The 13822-nt window shown below is 44.4% G+C and overlaps 2 protein-coding genes across 18 annotated transcripts in view; one reads left to right on the top strand and one right to left on the bottom strand.

Moving 5' to 3' along the window:
- The window catches only part of EFCAB11 (EF-hand calcium binding domain 11), a 188133-nt gene extending 181748 nt beyond the window's left edge, over positions 1-6385 (bottom strand). For 4 of the 13 annotated variants that reach the window (XM_027120302.1, XM_027120305.1, XM_027120307.1 and 1 more), the window contains exons 1-4: positions 6222-6380; positions 5079-5329; positions 4300-4395; positions 577-622 (exon numbers count right to left, since the gene is read on the bottom strand). In XM_027120302.1, coding sequence (XP_026976103.1) covers positions 577-622; positions 4300-4395; positions 5079-5291 — 355 coding nt within the window. In that variant the 5' untranslated portion in view covers positions 5292-5329; positions 6222-6380. Of the gene's footprint in view, positions 1-576; positions 623-4299; positions 4396-5078; positions 5330-6221 lie in introns of all 13 variants that reach the window. The other 9 variants (XM_027120301.1, XM_027120300.1, XM_027120303.1 and 6 more) reach the window with 4 other exon arrangements.
- An 85-nt stretch (positions 6386-6470) lies between these two features.
- Positions 6471-13822, top strand: part of TDP1 (tyrosyl-DNA phosphodiesterase 1) — a 75594-nt gene continuing 68242 nt past the window's right edge. For 4 of the 5 annotated variants that reach the window (XR_003435602.1, XM_027120297.1, XM_027120296.1 and 1 more), the window contains exons 1-2: positions 6471-6579; positions 11209-11765. Coding sequence is in view for 4 of the 5 variants with exons in the window: in XM_027120297.1 (XP_026976098.1) it covers positions 11219-11765 (547 nt within the window). In the remaining variant the exon portion in view is untranslated. Of the gene's footprint in view, positions 6580-10958; positions 11085-11207; positions 11766-13822 lie in introns of those variants that run through there. The other variant, XM_027120295.1, reaches the window with a different exon arrangement.

Below are 13822 nucleotides of genomic sequence, written 5' to 3' on the forward strand. Positions count from 1 at the left end.
TACCTGACTTTTAATGTTTATAGTTCCTACGGGTCTCAGTCTACACTCTCCCTCAAGGGGTCTCATCCACTCCCATGGCTTCAAAACCATCCAAACGCTGATGACTCTCAAACTTATTTCTGTGGCCCAGATCTTTCCTCTGAATTCCATACTCATACAGCTCAATTGCCTTGACATCATCGACCAAAACCTCTCAAACTCAACATATTCAAAACTGAACTCTTGCACTCCCCAAACCCTAAATCTTCTCCCCCAGTCTTCCCATTTCAGGAAGTGCCACTTCCACTCACTCAGCTGCTCAAGTCAGAAAACCTAGATCATCTGCGGGATGTTGAAATTATCAGCAACATTTTTTCTTTATGCTTTTCAGTGGTTTAAAATTTTCCTACAATAAACATACGCTTGTGAATACATTAATTAACTAAAATTAAAAGAACCAAGCCTCGTTCTTTTTGTGTAATCAGAAACAAAACAAAGATTTGCTTAAACATAATGCTTTATAGCCTCTATATTTGTTCTTAGTTGTAGTTTCATGAATGTCTAAATAAGAGTACTAACAATGAACTTTCACATTACCGGAAGTGTTTGGATCTACTGAGGACATCACAGAATCAGCTTCTATCTAGAAAAGAAAAAAGCATAGGATATACAATTTCATCAAATGTTTTCACAGTACAAGTTCTTAATTCCTGGGGTGCGGGGAAGGAATGTATTTTATGAGAAACCAACTTTGTTGAATCCAGCAGACAAGTAACATCACAGGACAGCTATAATAGTCATTTTTCTCTTCTATTAATAAGATACCAGATGCTGATCTACTACAGACTCTGATGGCCCCCAAAACTTTACTGCATTGACCAAAACAGTTTATCATATAAAATCAACTTGACTGTCACATATACAGAATAACCTAAAAGGTAACATTTCTGTTTTAGACAAATACAAGCAATTGTTACAATGGGCTCTATGGGTTTAAAATTTTTTTCCTGACTGTAATAGTAACATGATGTAGAAAACATGAAAAATATTTTTTAATTATGAAGAAAAACATCTAAAAAACCAGCCATCCAGTGAAAACCATTGTTAACATTTAGGCCTAGTACAGCTTTTTTTTTCCCCCTCCATGCATTTTTAAACATATTTGAGAATACACTATATATTAAGTTCGGGGACCTGCCTTCACTGAATATTAAAACATAAGTGTTTTCCCACATTGTTAAGAGAGCTTTATAAACATCATGGAATTAGAACCTTGGCATCATCTGATGTAGCTTCTCCACCTTCGATTCCATGCCCTGCACTTCCCTGGTTCCTCCTGTCCCTCCCAGACAACCAGTTCCCAGTGCATCTTCTTCATGGAGTCCCCACTGACCCTTAAATGTGGGTACGCCCCCCCATGTTCTCCCCTCAGGACACTGCCCTTCACACTCCACATACTCCTTTTGGGCAATGCCACCTCAGTCTCATGTTTTGAGCTACCACCTGTGAGGAATCCCAAATCTATCTCCAGCCCTCACCTCTCCACCCAACTTCAGATTCCTACATCTAAGGGAGGTGGCACAATCTGAGAGCAGATCTTTACCACCATCACCTCAACACCCAGCACAGCACTTAAAAAAGGAATGCACTTGGGGTGCTTCTAGCCTCCTCGAACTTAACATGCCCCAATCCGAACTCACTGCCTTTCCCCCAAACCTACTCCTTCTGAATTTTCTTATTTTCTTATCCCTTTAGTCCTGCTGTCACATCACTCTGATACGGCCACCACATGCAACCATGAATCACCAAGGCATAACTTCTCCCACCACCACAAAGCACTCCCAGACACTTCATGTCAGAGTCTACCTCCGCTGCTCTAAATGATGCCCAGATTCCTATTAAAGTTACCACAGAATTAGACCCTTCTCCTTGCCCTCCTCCCTTTCTGTTCTTAATCTCTTCTCTATCTTAGTATTTATCAGAGTTTTATAAGTCTCTCTACACTAAACTGTGAACTATTTCAAAGTAGGGTCTATGTTTATTCACCTTTATATTTCTAGCAACTAGCAAGTGCTCCTTTTATTAAATGGGAACACAATAAATTTCATTCTGTAAACATTTTCATGAATGCAGAAGTGATTTATTATTTTAGTGCCTTACTGCTTCATGACCTGCATTCAGTAAATATTTCGTTTGCTGAAAAGCAATGTTTAAAAATAAAACCCCAAGTTGAATGAGGTAAAATGGCACTAGTGGGCTCTACGTTTTTTAAGGATATACAGTTGTTTCAATGTCACTTTTATACATACTTCTATGTATGTAAACATATCTTCACAGTTTACACTTTCATTTGTATCTGCTGGGCTGGATTAAGCTTTGTTGTGATTGTGACCAATATTCAGGCCACGTGAGCACATCTTATCACATCACCAATTCGTTGTAATAAATGTTCAATGTACACCAAAAAAAAACCACAAAAAAACCCCCCAAACCTCAACCTATTATAAGAGGAAAAATCTGTTAAATTTCACAGAGGGAATACATTAAGTGTCACTTAATAAAACTTCATGATTGTTACAAATGATCGTTAAGTGTATAGGTGATTTGCTATATCAGTATTTCACTGTTCAGCGATCTGCAGTAAACAAGCATTTCCTTTGATTAAAAAATAAAACCCAAAACCTCAACCAAAAGTAAAAATCTGTTAAATTTGATGGTGTGTATGTATGTATGTTACCATATCTCTGTACTTGTCATTAAATTCCTCACTTACATGTTCTAAAATTAAAATCAAGTAAGTAGATCCAAAGGTGATAAAGGTAGAATGAGACCAGATATCTTTCCAGCTGAACCTGGGTTAAATTCAATGCTTCAAAAGCTGAGTCCACTTAGCTGACCTGCTCTGGAATTCCAGCTGAAATGACTGCAGGTTAACAGGAGAGCTGCAATGTCTGGGAGCCAGCCCTGAAGCTCCATAATCAACATCTCAGTAACTAAGCAACCCCTAGCAGTTGAACCTACCTGGGTGGTTCATGGGACATATTTATATCAACAGAACATATTAACAGTGAAGTTGTAATACATTTAAGCATAATGAAGAACAGAGAAGTGGGACATCACGTGGTCCCTGGCTTTACAGGGCCCGCAATCTGACAGACAGGTAGAGCCCACTCATAGGGAACAATTGGGCCAAAGTAGTTGCCCAGCCACTTTGTCTAACAACAGCAGGAGGGATGACATTCCAGGCAGAGCCCTGAGTGCTCCCTCTGTTTGATGCCTGCAACTGAATTTCTTAAACCTGGCCAAGATCTTGCCCCTGATTAATTCCAGTTCAGCAGCTTAACAAGAGGGATCCATCACTAGAATGGATGTAACAGACAAGAGGAGCAGCACAAGGACAGGAGGCATAGGAAACCTGTCCTACTAAAATGGGAGATTCACTGAAGTTCAGCTCAACTCTCCTTAATTAGTGCAACCTTTCCTGGAGAGCAATGCCCAACAAAATTTCAAATGTACCTAGCACTTGTATCTCTAGGAATTTATTCCATAGAGATATATCCACAAGCAGAGATATAGTTATAAGAGAATGCTCACGGCAGCAATATTTGTAGGAATGAAAAATAATAGAAACAACTGAAATGACCAAAACAAGGAAACTAGCTAAAGAGAATACTAAGCAACTATTTTTTTAATGTGGTGTGTGTGCTTTTATGTTCTTCTATTGTGAAGTGAAAAAAGCAAGTTAAAATAAAATAGGCATACTATGCACCCACTTTTCAATACAATGCTAGGCGTGTTTGTCAATACATAGGAAATTTGGGGATGATACACAATAAACTGTTACTAATGGTAACTCCTGAGGAGTGGGACCCTTTGGTAGGGAGGGAGGGGATTTTACACCCAACTTTATACTTTTCTGGACCATTTTAATTATTTGACTATGTAAATGCATTATTTTCATAATTTAAATGGAGCAAATTTTTTTTTTAATTTGAGGAAAAAAAATCCTGCATGTCACTTCCTCTGTGAATTCCTTCTGTTACCAACATGCCACTCCCAGGCTTCCCTCTTGGAACCTCACTAGCATCTCATACTTAATATTATTAGCAGCCTGGTGACTCAGTCTTGATGGATTCTAATTCATTCCTGAGTTGGATTCTTAAGACAAAAGTAAAATTCAGCACTGGACACATCTCTGAAATTGCTCAAAAGGCAGCGGTTTGCTTCATAAACATCCTAAGCTAGCCCTCTGCACTTTATTTAGAATCCATCCACTATTGTATTGTCAGCCCAGTCCCCAAATACAAAAGAAAGTTCTACCTTGGAGGGCTTGTATCCAAACAGCATTACAACAGCAACTTTAAAGTCCTCTCTGCTTAGATAGCCTTTGTTTTCTTCATCGCATGCTTTAAATACCTAAAGAACAGCAAATATCTTTAGTTAATAAGACAGAAACCGTTTGTTCTATTATTACTAACTTATATTAAGTTTAGATCTCCCAAACCTAAAACTTGGCCAAGAGTAGGGCTGGGAAATGGAATTTCATTATCCTAATTTTAATCCTCAAGAAATCTTAATCTGCTGGGACTTCCCTGGAGAACCAGTGGTTAAGACTCCTAGCTTCCACTTCAGGGGGCACGAGTTCTACCCCTGGTCGGGGAACTAAGATCTCGAATGCTGCCCCCAGGGCCAAAAAGAAAAAGAAATCTTAATGTGGTAAAATTTACTCCCCCCCAAAAGTGCAAACGACTTAATCGCTGGGTTAATTCCTTTAAACCATTCGAATAAGTTCTACCGAAAATTCAATCCTAGAATTGGGAAGGTGAGGCAAAAGGCTGGCTTTGAAAGGCGGGAGGAGAAATGGAGATTACAGCTTGTTATACACAGACTATGTCGCGGAGAAAAGAAGGAGTTGGAAGTAGAACACTGGACAGGGATCCAGAAGCCTTGCAGCCCTAGCCTCGGTCATTAACCATGACACTTCGGAAGGACAGTCCAGCCCCTATCTGTGCAACAAAGCTGAGTGAGAGCCAGGCGGGGTGACGGAAGTGAAAGTCCCGGGTCAAGTTTAAGTCCGAGACAGCCCTCCGGGCACTTACTTCCACCCACTTCTTGTGTTCCGACTGGCTGGCTTCCCACGTCCGCGGCCGGGCCCCGGCCTGGGAGAAAAACATCGCGACAGCCACACGGCAGTCGGGACGCCTGAACTCGCGACTTCTGCGGCCTACTCCCGGGTTGCAGCGACAGCCCGCCAAGCTCCCCGCAGTTCGTGAAGCTGAACTTGGCCGGGTACCTCCAACGTCTTCTCCCATTGGACGGCCTGCGAGCCACTGGCGTTGACCCCGCAGCTCTATTGGCCAGAGACTTTGTTTAATAACGTTTCCTTGGAACAGCCTATGGCGGAGGGGCTTCCAGGCCCGCCCCCAGCCTTGGCTCCGCCCCTCTCGCCCCTTTAACTCCTGGCGCGCGGCTGTGGGTCCCGCACATCCAGGTGCTGTTTCAACGTGTCCTGCATGATTCTTCTCATTTTCTGCCCCCACACCTTGTAGTAAGTTACTTTTTATAATTTTGATCAATGGCACTATGCTAAACATTATAGGAGACACAAAAAGAGTGTGAACAAAGCATAAAAGGAACCAATCAAAACAAGACCGGGGCTCCCGTGCAGATCAGCAAGTCATTGGAATCGAGCCCTCCAGGGTGGCTACTGTGTCTGTTCCGTCCTCCCTATAAGCCTAGCACTGAGCACGGTACCTGGCACAAAACAGACTTTCAATAAATGAACCAAGTGAGCCCTTAGGACGTTTACCCCAAGTTATTTCATTCAGTCCTCTAGGAGAGGTGCCTGGTGTGAAGGAAACTCTGAGAATAATATCAACAGCACTGAACCCAAATTCCACAGCAAACATCCTTATTAAAGGCAAGGAATATGGCGAGGGTTCCGCTTTGCAAAGTAGTTTATCTCAGACCTCTCTCTTCTGACAAATCAGTAAGATTAAAAAGGCAGCACACACACACACACATACACACAGGCACACGCGCCTGTTTCAACGAAGAAACGGGCATTCGAGGTTGAGTCTAAGGGAGCTCGTTTAACCTTTTATTTTACAGCAGGTTTTACAGTCCGGTCCCCCAGGAGAACCCATTCCTCCTGGGACACCGGTCTCAGCCCTCAGCTTCCTCGAACCTCTCAGGTGATCCAGTCTCTGCCTTTAAAATACCCACCCCCGCCACACACACACCTCGAGCTCCGGGAGTCTGAAGCTATGAGAACCTCTGCAAAGCGGATGAGTTTTGCTAATTAACTACGGGAAAAGTGAGGGAAATTTCTTTTCCTCTCTCCCTCTTTTAGGAGACGCGCCCAGGAGGTGAGAGGGGAGCTGGAGGCGGCCAGGTCTTCCCTCCTTCCAGTCCTGCGGGAGCGCCCCCTCAGCCCCTCATGACCCGGAGGGCTTTAGGACCCAGCTGCGGGCGTCCCGGAAGGGGAAGGGGCAGGGTCACTCTGCGCGCGCTGCCGGCTGGAGGGTTTGAAGCGCGCGCAGGCGCGAGTGGCGGCGGAGCGGCGGGATCCTAGGTGGCTGCGCGTTCTGGGGGCTTCAGGTGAGTGGAGGCCGCGGGTTCCGGGGCCTCCGGTACGCGTTCGGCAGCTGCCCGCGCTTTTGCTCCTTCCGGCCTGGAGCGCGGGCAGCCGGCGTCCGGCGAATTCTTGAGTGTCCCGCGGGGCTGGAGGTGGATCCGGAGGGAAGCGGAGCATCTTGTAAAGACACTAGGTAGGGTCCCCTTCTGGGCCTCGGCTTCCTCCAGTAATAGTACCTCTTTGGCGCGAGCAGCTGCTGCTTGAGGAGACCAGAGTCCTGCTGGAGGGGTCCCCCTCCGCGGATTCTTATTCTGGCTCCTCCACGTAGTAGGCAGATGGTCTGGAGAGTTAGTGATAGCTAGCATGTTGGGCGCTTACTCTGTGCCAGGCACTTAACCTCTGTGTTTAGTCTCCCCATAAATGGAAACAGTTGTGAGCGTGAAATGAGTGTATGCCCAGTAAAGGTGAGCGCACAGAAAACAGTGTACCCCGGAATCAGCCCACTTCACTCCATCCCGACTGCCTTCATGAGCTACCAGAGTCCCTGCAGGAGCCGCCTCACTTCGACTTTTGTCTCCCTCCAAACCATTCTCCATACAGAGTTGCAGGGAACGTAATATTTTAAAAAAGTAGATCGGACCAAGGTACTCCCCTTCAGTGGGGCCTACTGTTCTTAGAATAAAATCCAAGATCTTTAACTTACTCCTGCCCACCCCCTTCATCCTGGACCACCTACCTGTCTTCCTTACCCAAGTCTTTCTGTGTGTTTTGGGAGTTACTACACCCTTGTTCTGGTCGTTGCAGGTTGGGTTCCCTCACTTGGAATACTCTTCTTTCCCTCCCACACTTTTATTTGGCTGATTCCTTTTCACCCTTCAGAGCTCACTTAGATGTTAAATTCAGGATAGTCGAAGGTAAGGGCATCCCTGTTACTCTCTCATACCTGTAAAATATAATGAATATCTGTAAAGATATCTTGGCTTTTTTGGTTATTTTTGTTTGTGTCAGTCTGTTCCTTTCTCCTTGAAATAGAAGCTTTTCTAGGACAAATTGTTTCTATGTTGTTAATTTCTTATTCCCAGGGCTTGGCACATAGTAGCTGCTCAATAAATATTTTTCGAATGAACATACTCTGGGAGGTAGGTATGACACCCATTTTACAGAGGAGGAAGTTGAGGCTCAGCAGTTAAGTAACTTGCCTAAGTGCACGTTTACCACCTAGTAATGACTGGATTTGAAATTGGAGTCATATTTGCCCACTACTGGCCACACCTGGCCTCAGTTGAGATTGACTCCCATGCCCTCCTGATGGTCTGCAAGCTCTATAAGAAGGGTCAGCTGGAAGTGTAAAAGAAATAGCCAAGCTGGGTCTGGGATGGTAGGGGGAGAGGAGGAGCCAGCAGCTTTAAGAGGAGTATCCATTTGCATCCACACATTTTTTTTTTAGTATCTAATAGACACTCTAATGTTATGAGTTGGCATCTGGTGGTAGAATTTCTTTAGATTTTTACCCTCCTTGGCATTGTAGCTTAACGCAGTGTTTGCCAAATTTCAGTAATGTGGTCGGTTGCTTCCTCCCCAGTTTTGTCTCACTCTCAACATCTGTACTACTATTTGTGTAATATTTTCATTTGAACCCACTTTTACATAAACACTATCTTTTAGAAGTAGACTTCAGTTATTGTAAATGTAATGGAGCCATAAGATACCTTCTGTTGATGTTAAACCAAAGTGTTACTGCCTGCAGAAGAGCCCAAAATCCGTTATTTGTTCAAAAGCAGGAATAGAGACATTTCTACAAACAGCTTTCTCCTTGATTAAACTGAGACATTGGATTGGGATGGGAAAGGGAGGTACTTTCATAACGTAATGTTAGTTAATGTCAGGTCCCAGTCACCTCTGCTTTGGGAAATACTGCACTTTGCTGACCCACTGAATGTCAGCTCTCAGAGTCAGCCCACCTGTGTTGTAATTCTGATCCTGGTGTCACCACTTACCCAGAGTGTGGTGTTAGACCTGTGCTGTGCGAGACACTGCCCAGGGAAGACAAACCGTGAACAAACAATTGAAGGAAAACACTTAGGTTCTATCCTTGTAAAGCTCTATGACTTCAGTATGAAAGCTGTCTGAGAATGCAGAGAATCTGGACCTGTGTGAGAGAGAAATGAAATTCTGATCCTGAGACCAGATCCAGTCCTCCAAAGTAGAATCAGTTGCTGGTTAATCTTGGTGTTTACCAACAGCTCCTCTTCAACAGGTTAAGTGCCTTGACTGCATAGAGAGGCTGGTAACCTGCTAGGCTTAATGATTTGTTACAGTTTTATTAGCATATTGCAAAGGTTTTTTTGCCTTTAATTGGTAAATAATCTCAGGCACATTTTGGATTGTGAGTAGATCCCAAATTTAAACGATGTATAGAGCAGACAAAAACCTTTTTTTTTTCTCTAGGAAATGTCTTTTTCAAAGCTTTATTTTTTACCCACTTGTCCTTTTTTGGAAGGAATTCGCTGTCCTCCCCCCCTCCCCCACCCCACATGTGGTTCTAGAAAGTGTAGATAATGATAAAACTGAAAAATTTAGAAATCTCCTAAATAGCTCACAGAGTCACTAAAGACCAATAAATATTTTCCTTTTAGAGTTCTCAGGATTTTTCAATTCCATTTTATTTATACGTAATTGATCTGGGAAGAGGGGTGGTGGTGATCTCTAAGGTCTGCATACAGCTCCTTTTCTCAGGCTGGGAGCTGAACCCTTTTTTCACCTAAAAACTCTGAGACCCTCTCTTTGCTTTAGGATGGGGCAGGAATCTAGGGAGAACAGGCTGAGGAATCTCAGTTGAAGATTCTATTACTCATTGCCTAGCTTTAGAGCTGGTTTAGAATTCAATGGAAGCTAGAGCTTACAGCACAGTAGTTTTTCCAGAGATGGTTCTTTTGTTCTTAAATCATTTTTCAATTACAAACTAACTGACAAAATGGCTCCTTCAAAGTGAATTGTGATAGCAGTCTCCAGAGTCTAGAACGCTAAGGGAACTTAAGTTTTAAAAAAACAGTCAAAACAAACAAAAAACTGAGCTGTTTAAGTAGGTGTTAAGTAGTAAGTCTGTCTTAACCCCTTTCATGGGAAAACCTGGTTCTCAGATCCTGTTAACTGTAACAATACAGTTCCAACAAGCTTGATTATCTGGTGTCTTAACCCTTATCAGATTAGAAACAATTTAGGGGGAAAACCTACTCAGAGTTCAAACAGCCCCTAGAAGTGGACTGAACACAGAGGGAAAGGACAGAGAACTTTTAGAAAAGAAGACCTAGACAGAGTCTAGGGCCCCTATTACAGGAGCAAGTGTCTGCATCCATCTGTGGTCCCTACAGTTGAGGCTGCAAAACACTGTCCATGCCAGCTGGGCTTAATAGTGACCCTGGGCCGTGAAGAACGAGTCAAATTATTGTCTAGATGCACTCTGCTTAAAAGCTCCTTGAAATGTGTAATTTACAGGAGAAACCTTATCTGACTTGGTCATAAATTGAAAAAGGTGAGAAGTTGTGCAAAGTGATAGATACCTTAAAAAATATATACTTTTTAGCTTGAAACATGAAAGTATATTCATTAGCAAGTCTTTCAGTGCAGAATTTAGCCTTTTTTAAGGAGTGGGGGTTATGCTGCAGTCTGTCCTATATCCGCACTCATAGCAGGTCCTGCTTACGCTGTAGAGCAAACATGTAGACACTCTGTCCACGATCTGAGCACAGACTCTTGAGTTGTGTAAGTTTCCTCTGGGTCTTGTACTAAAGTGTATTTTTTTTTTTTAAATCATACTAAGGAGCTCTTCTTTAGTTATTTGGGAAATCTACTTAGATAGCCCTTTACCCTTGAATTGATGACATTTTGTCGGTAAGAAAAGCAAAAGTTCCATGTGTTTTCCTCTTTTGAGAGCAAGAAAGTAGAAGTTAAACTGTGTAGTTTAGAAAACAAGTAACGTTTTGCTTTAGTACAAGTTCTTTCTCTGCAGGTTTTCATGGTTTGATTTAGGATTAGATAATCATTGAGTCAGTTGGGTCCTCATGGAAGCATCCCTAGATAATGTATATATAGAATTGATCATTTGATACTGTCTGGAGGATTTCGTTAAGCTCTATGGTAAGTAGCTTATCTTGGGGGAGTAAGAAGTAGTCCCTGAAGTCCTTTGGGCTCCCATACCTGGGTGAGGAATAGGTGATAAATTCCAATTTGACCTTAAAAATATGAGCATAGTCAGAATTACTCCTGAAATTCCTTAAACTGACCTTAACCCCAAACACCTGTTGGAAGCTTCTGGGCTAAGAGTGGACATTTTTGTTTTGGACTTTGGCTCAACTCCATTTCCTCAGGCATTTAAGAACAAGGTCTAGGTGGAAAGACAAAGGGAGAGAAGCAGAAGGTGAGCAGGATTTTCGCCATCACTTTATTTGCCAAGTTCTCACGGCAGATTGTGGTGATGTGCCGTGAACACCTACAGAGCCGCTGATGTTAGTGACACGTCTTGGCATCTGCTAAGTGTCAGGTGTGCTGTATGTGTCCTAGAAGCTCAGGACACAGAATTTGAGAGCAAGAGCATGAGTGTGCCGGTGGCCTGGTGGATGGGAAATAACGAAATTTCCACCTTTCATTTCCAGAGGAAGTGTAATGTCTCAGGAAGGCAATTATGGGAGGTGGACGATATCCAGTAGCGATGAAAGTGAGGAGGAAAAGCCAAGACCGGACGAGCCATCTACCTCTTTTCTCCCGCACGCTGAGCAGGGAGCAGCCAGTGAGCCAAAGTACACCTGTTCCGAGGCTCGGAAAGCTGCCCACAGGAGGAAGGTCGCACCCGTGAAGTTCAGCAGCACAGATTCCGTTTCAGAAGCTTCACCTCCCAAAAGGCAGAAGGGCGGTTCCCAGGAAGACCTGGGCTGGTGTCTCTCCAGCAGTGAGGATGAGCTGCCGCCAGAGACGCAGCAGAAGCAGGCTAAGGACACGGGGGTCAAAGAGGAGAAAGGCCTCCCTTCTCCCAGAGATGGTGCTGTCCCGGGAGCTGAGCATCACAGCCCCTCAGCCGGCCACGGGCTTGAAATGTCAGGGGAAGGCCAGGACATCTGGGACATGCTGGGTAAAGGGAACCCCTTCCAATTTTACCTCACTAGAGTCTCCGGAATTAAGCCAAAGTATAACTCGGGAGCCCTCCACATCAGGGGTGAGTGAAGCCGGGGGTCTGGGAGCTGCACGTGTGGGGCCTCCCCTCGAAAAACAGGAGGGAAGCCTAGAAGGGATCTCTTAAGAACCCTCTGAACTTCTCTCAGGGGGAAAAGAACCCATTTTGACAAGCAGATGCACTCGTCTGACAGCAAACTGCTTAGCTCGGGAAGCCAGCGGGTGTCTCCCAGAGCCCTGCAGGCCACCCTGCTGGCACCCCTTGCACAGTGCTTAGAATTACTTAACTTGTAATTTAAAGGTTAAACTCGGTCGCTGACACTTTATTAACCAAGTAGCCAGCCCTTGACAGCAATAGTTCTCTCTGGTCCCTGGACCAGCAGTGTCAGCACCACCCGGAGCTTGTTGAACATGCAAATTCTTGGCCTCCTCTTCAGATTCCCAGCACCAGACTCTGGGAGCCTGGCCCTGCAATCTCCTTTAACAAGCCCAATCGTTTGAGAACCGTTGCTTGAAAGCCTGGTTTTGGTTCCTGGCGTAGAAGCAAAACAAGAAGTGCCCTGATTTTTGGTTGCTGTGGTTAGTCCCCAGGGAGTATCTGTGTGATATTGTGATGTATACAGATATTTGGTCTTCACTCCGGTTATAGTTGGGGTTTGGTTTTGGTTTTTGTCCCAGGTTCCTGAAATAGCTCCAAGGTGATGAAGGGTGAAAGGAGCATCTTTTGTTATTCCTAACAAGCCCCTTTCAGCCACACCGGAGTGGAGTGTATGTTAATGCGATGACTTTCGGAAAGCCCCTAGGAAGGGGGGTGCTGGTTGCCTGGGGAACCAGCCTGGTGATTAAAGCTGGAACTTTCAGCCCTAACCTCCACCTCCGGGGAGGGCAGAGGGGCTGGAGATCGAGTTCACCGCTAAGGGCCACTGATTTAGTCAGTCTTGCCTGTGTAATGAAGCCTCTGTAAAAGACCCCTCACTGGAAGGGTTCACAGAGCCTCCAGGTTGGTGCCGACGAGGAGGTGCTGGGCCGTGGCGCACCTGCAGAGGGCATGGCCGCGCCCCGTCCCCCATACCTCGCCCTGTGCATCTCTTCATCTGGCTGTTCCTGAGTTGTGTCCTTTTATAATAAGCTGGTAATCTAGCAAGGAAAGTGCTTTTCTGAGTTCTGTGAGGCCTTGCAGCAAATTGTTGAGCCCGCGGGGGGGATGGTGGCAACCCCCAATTTATAGCCTGTCGGTCAGAAGCACAGGGGGTCCGGGCTTGTGACTGGCATCTGAGGTGGGGGCAGTCCTGTGGGGTCTGATGCCACCTCTGGGTGGATGGTGTCAGAATTGAATTCAGTTGTAGGACGCGCAGCTGGTGTCCGTGGAGGATTGGTCTGTGTGGGAAGCCCCCCTCCCTCCTGCTACACTTGGTGTCAAAAGCTTTGCGTGCAGAGAGGAAACAAGGGTTTCCTTTGAGAGAACGGCAGGGCCCCTAGAATCCCAGACACAGGGCCTCACCACCTGCTTGCTGTGTTGGTAATTAACAAAGGACCTAACATTCTTCACAATTTCAGTTCACTCACCTTTAAACTGGGGATTCAGAAAAAAGGGAGATAACACATGAAGTGCCCGGCACAGTATATTCACGTGGCAGATACACAAAATAAACGTTGTCACCCGTATTTCACATTACCTTTCTTGCCCACATTCAAGAATAGATTGTGTTCACTGTTAATACTGTTTTAATTATATACCCAATGTATAATTACATCTTATGTGATGTATAAATGTTGGTATATTTAATTCCATACTATAAAGAGTTTGGTTCTACAAGGTGTTTATTTTTCCTTTTTGCAAATGTCTAGGTGCTTTGCAGAAATATATAAGATAGATCTCAGTGTTTCATTTTATTTGAGAGAGATTGAAACAGGAAATAGAGAACTATGCAAGGTTTTGCTGTATATAATAAAGTGATAAAGACTGGCTATTAGCACCAACATACGGAAGAAGGAGAGGTAACATGATAGGAGCTTTTATATAGATTATCTCCTTTAATCCTCAAAACAGCCTTAAGAGTAGATGTTACAGTTGTCCTCCTCGGATAGGTGACCGATCTG

Source organism: Aethalodelphis obliquidens, unplaced genomic scaffold (genome assembly GCF_003676395.1).
Source record: "Aethalodelphis obliquidens isolate GAN/ISIS:26980383/991018 unplaced genomic scaffold, ASM367639v1 scaffold21, whole genome shotgun sequence".
Classification (NCBI taxonomy): Eukaryota; Metazoa; Chordata; class Mammalia; order Artiodactyla; family Delphinidae; genus Aethalodelphis; species Aethalodelphis obliquidens.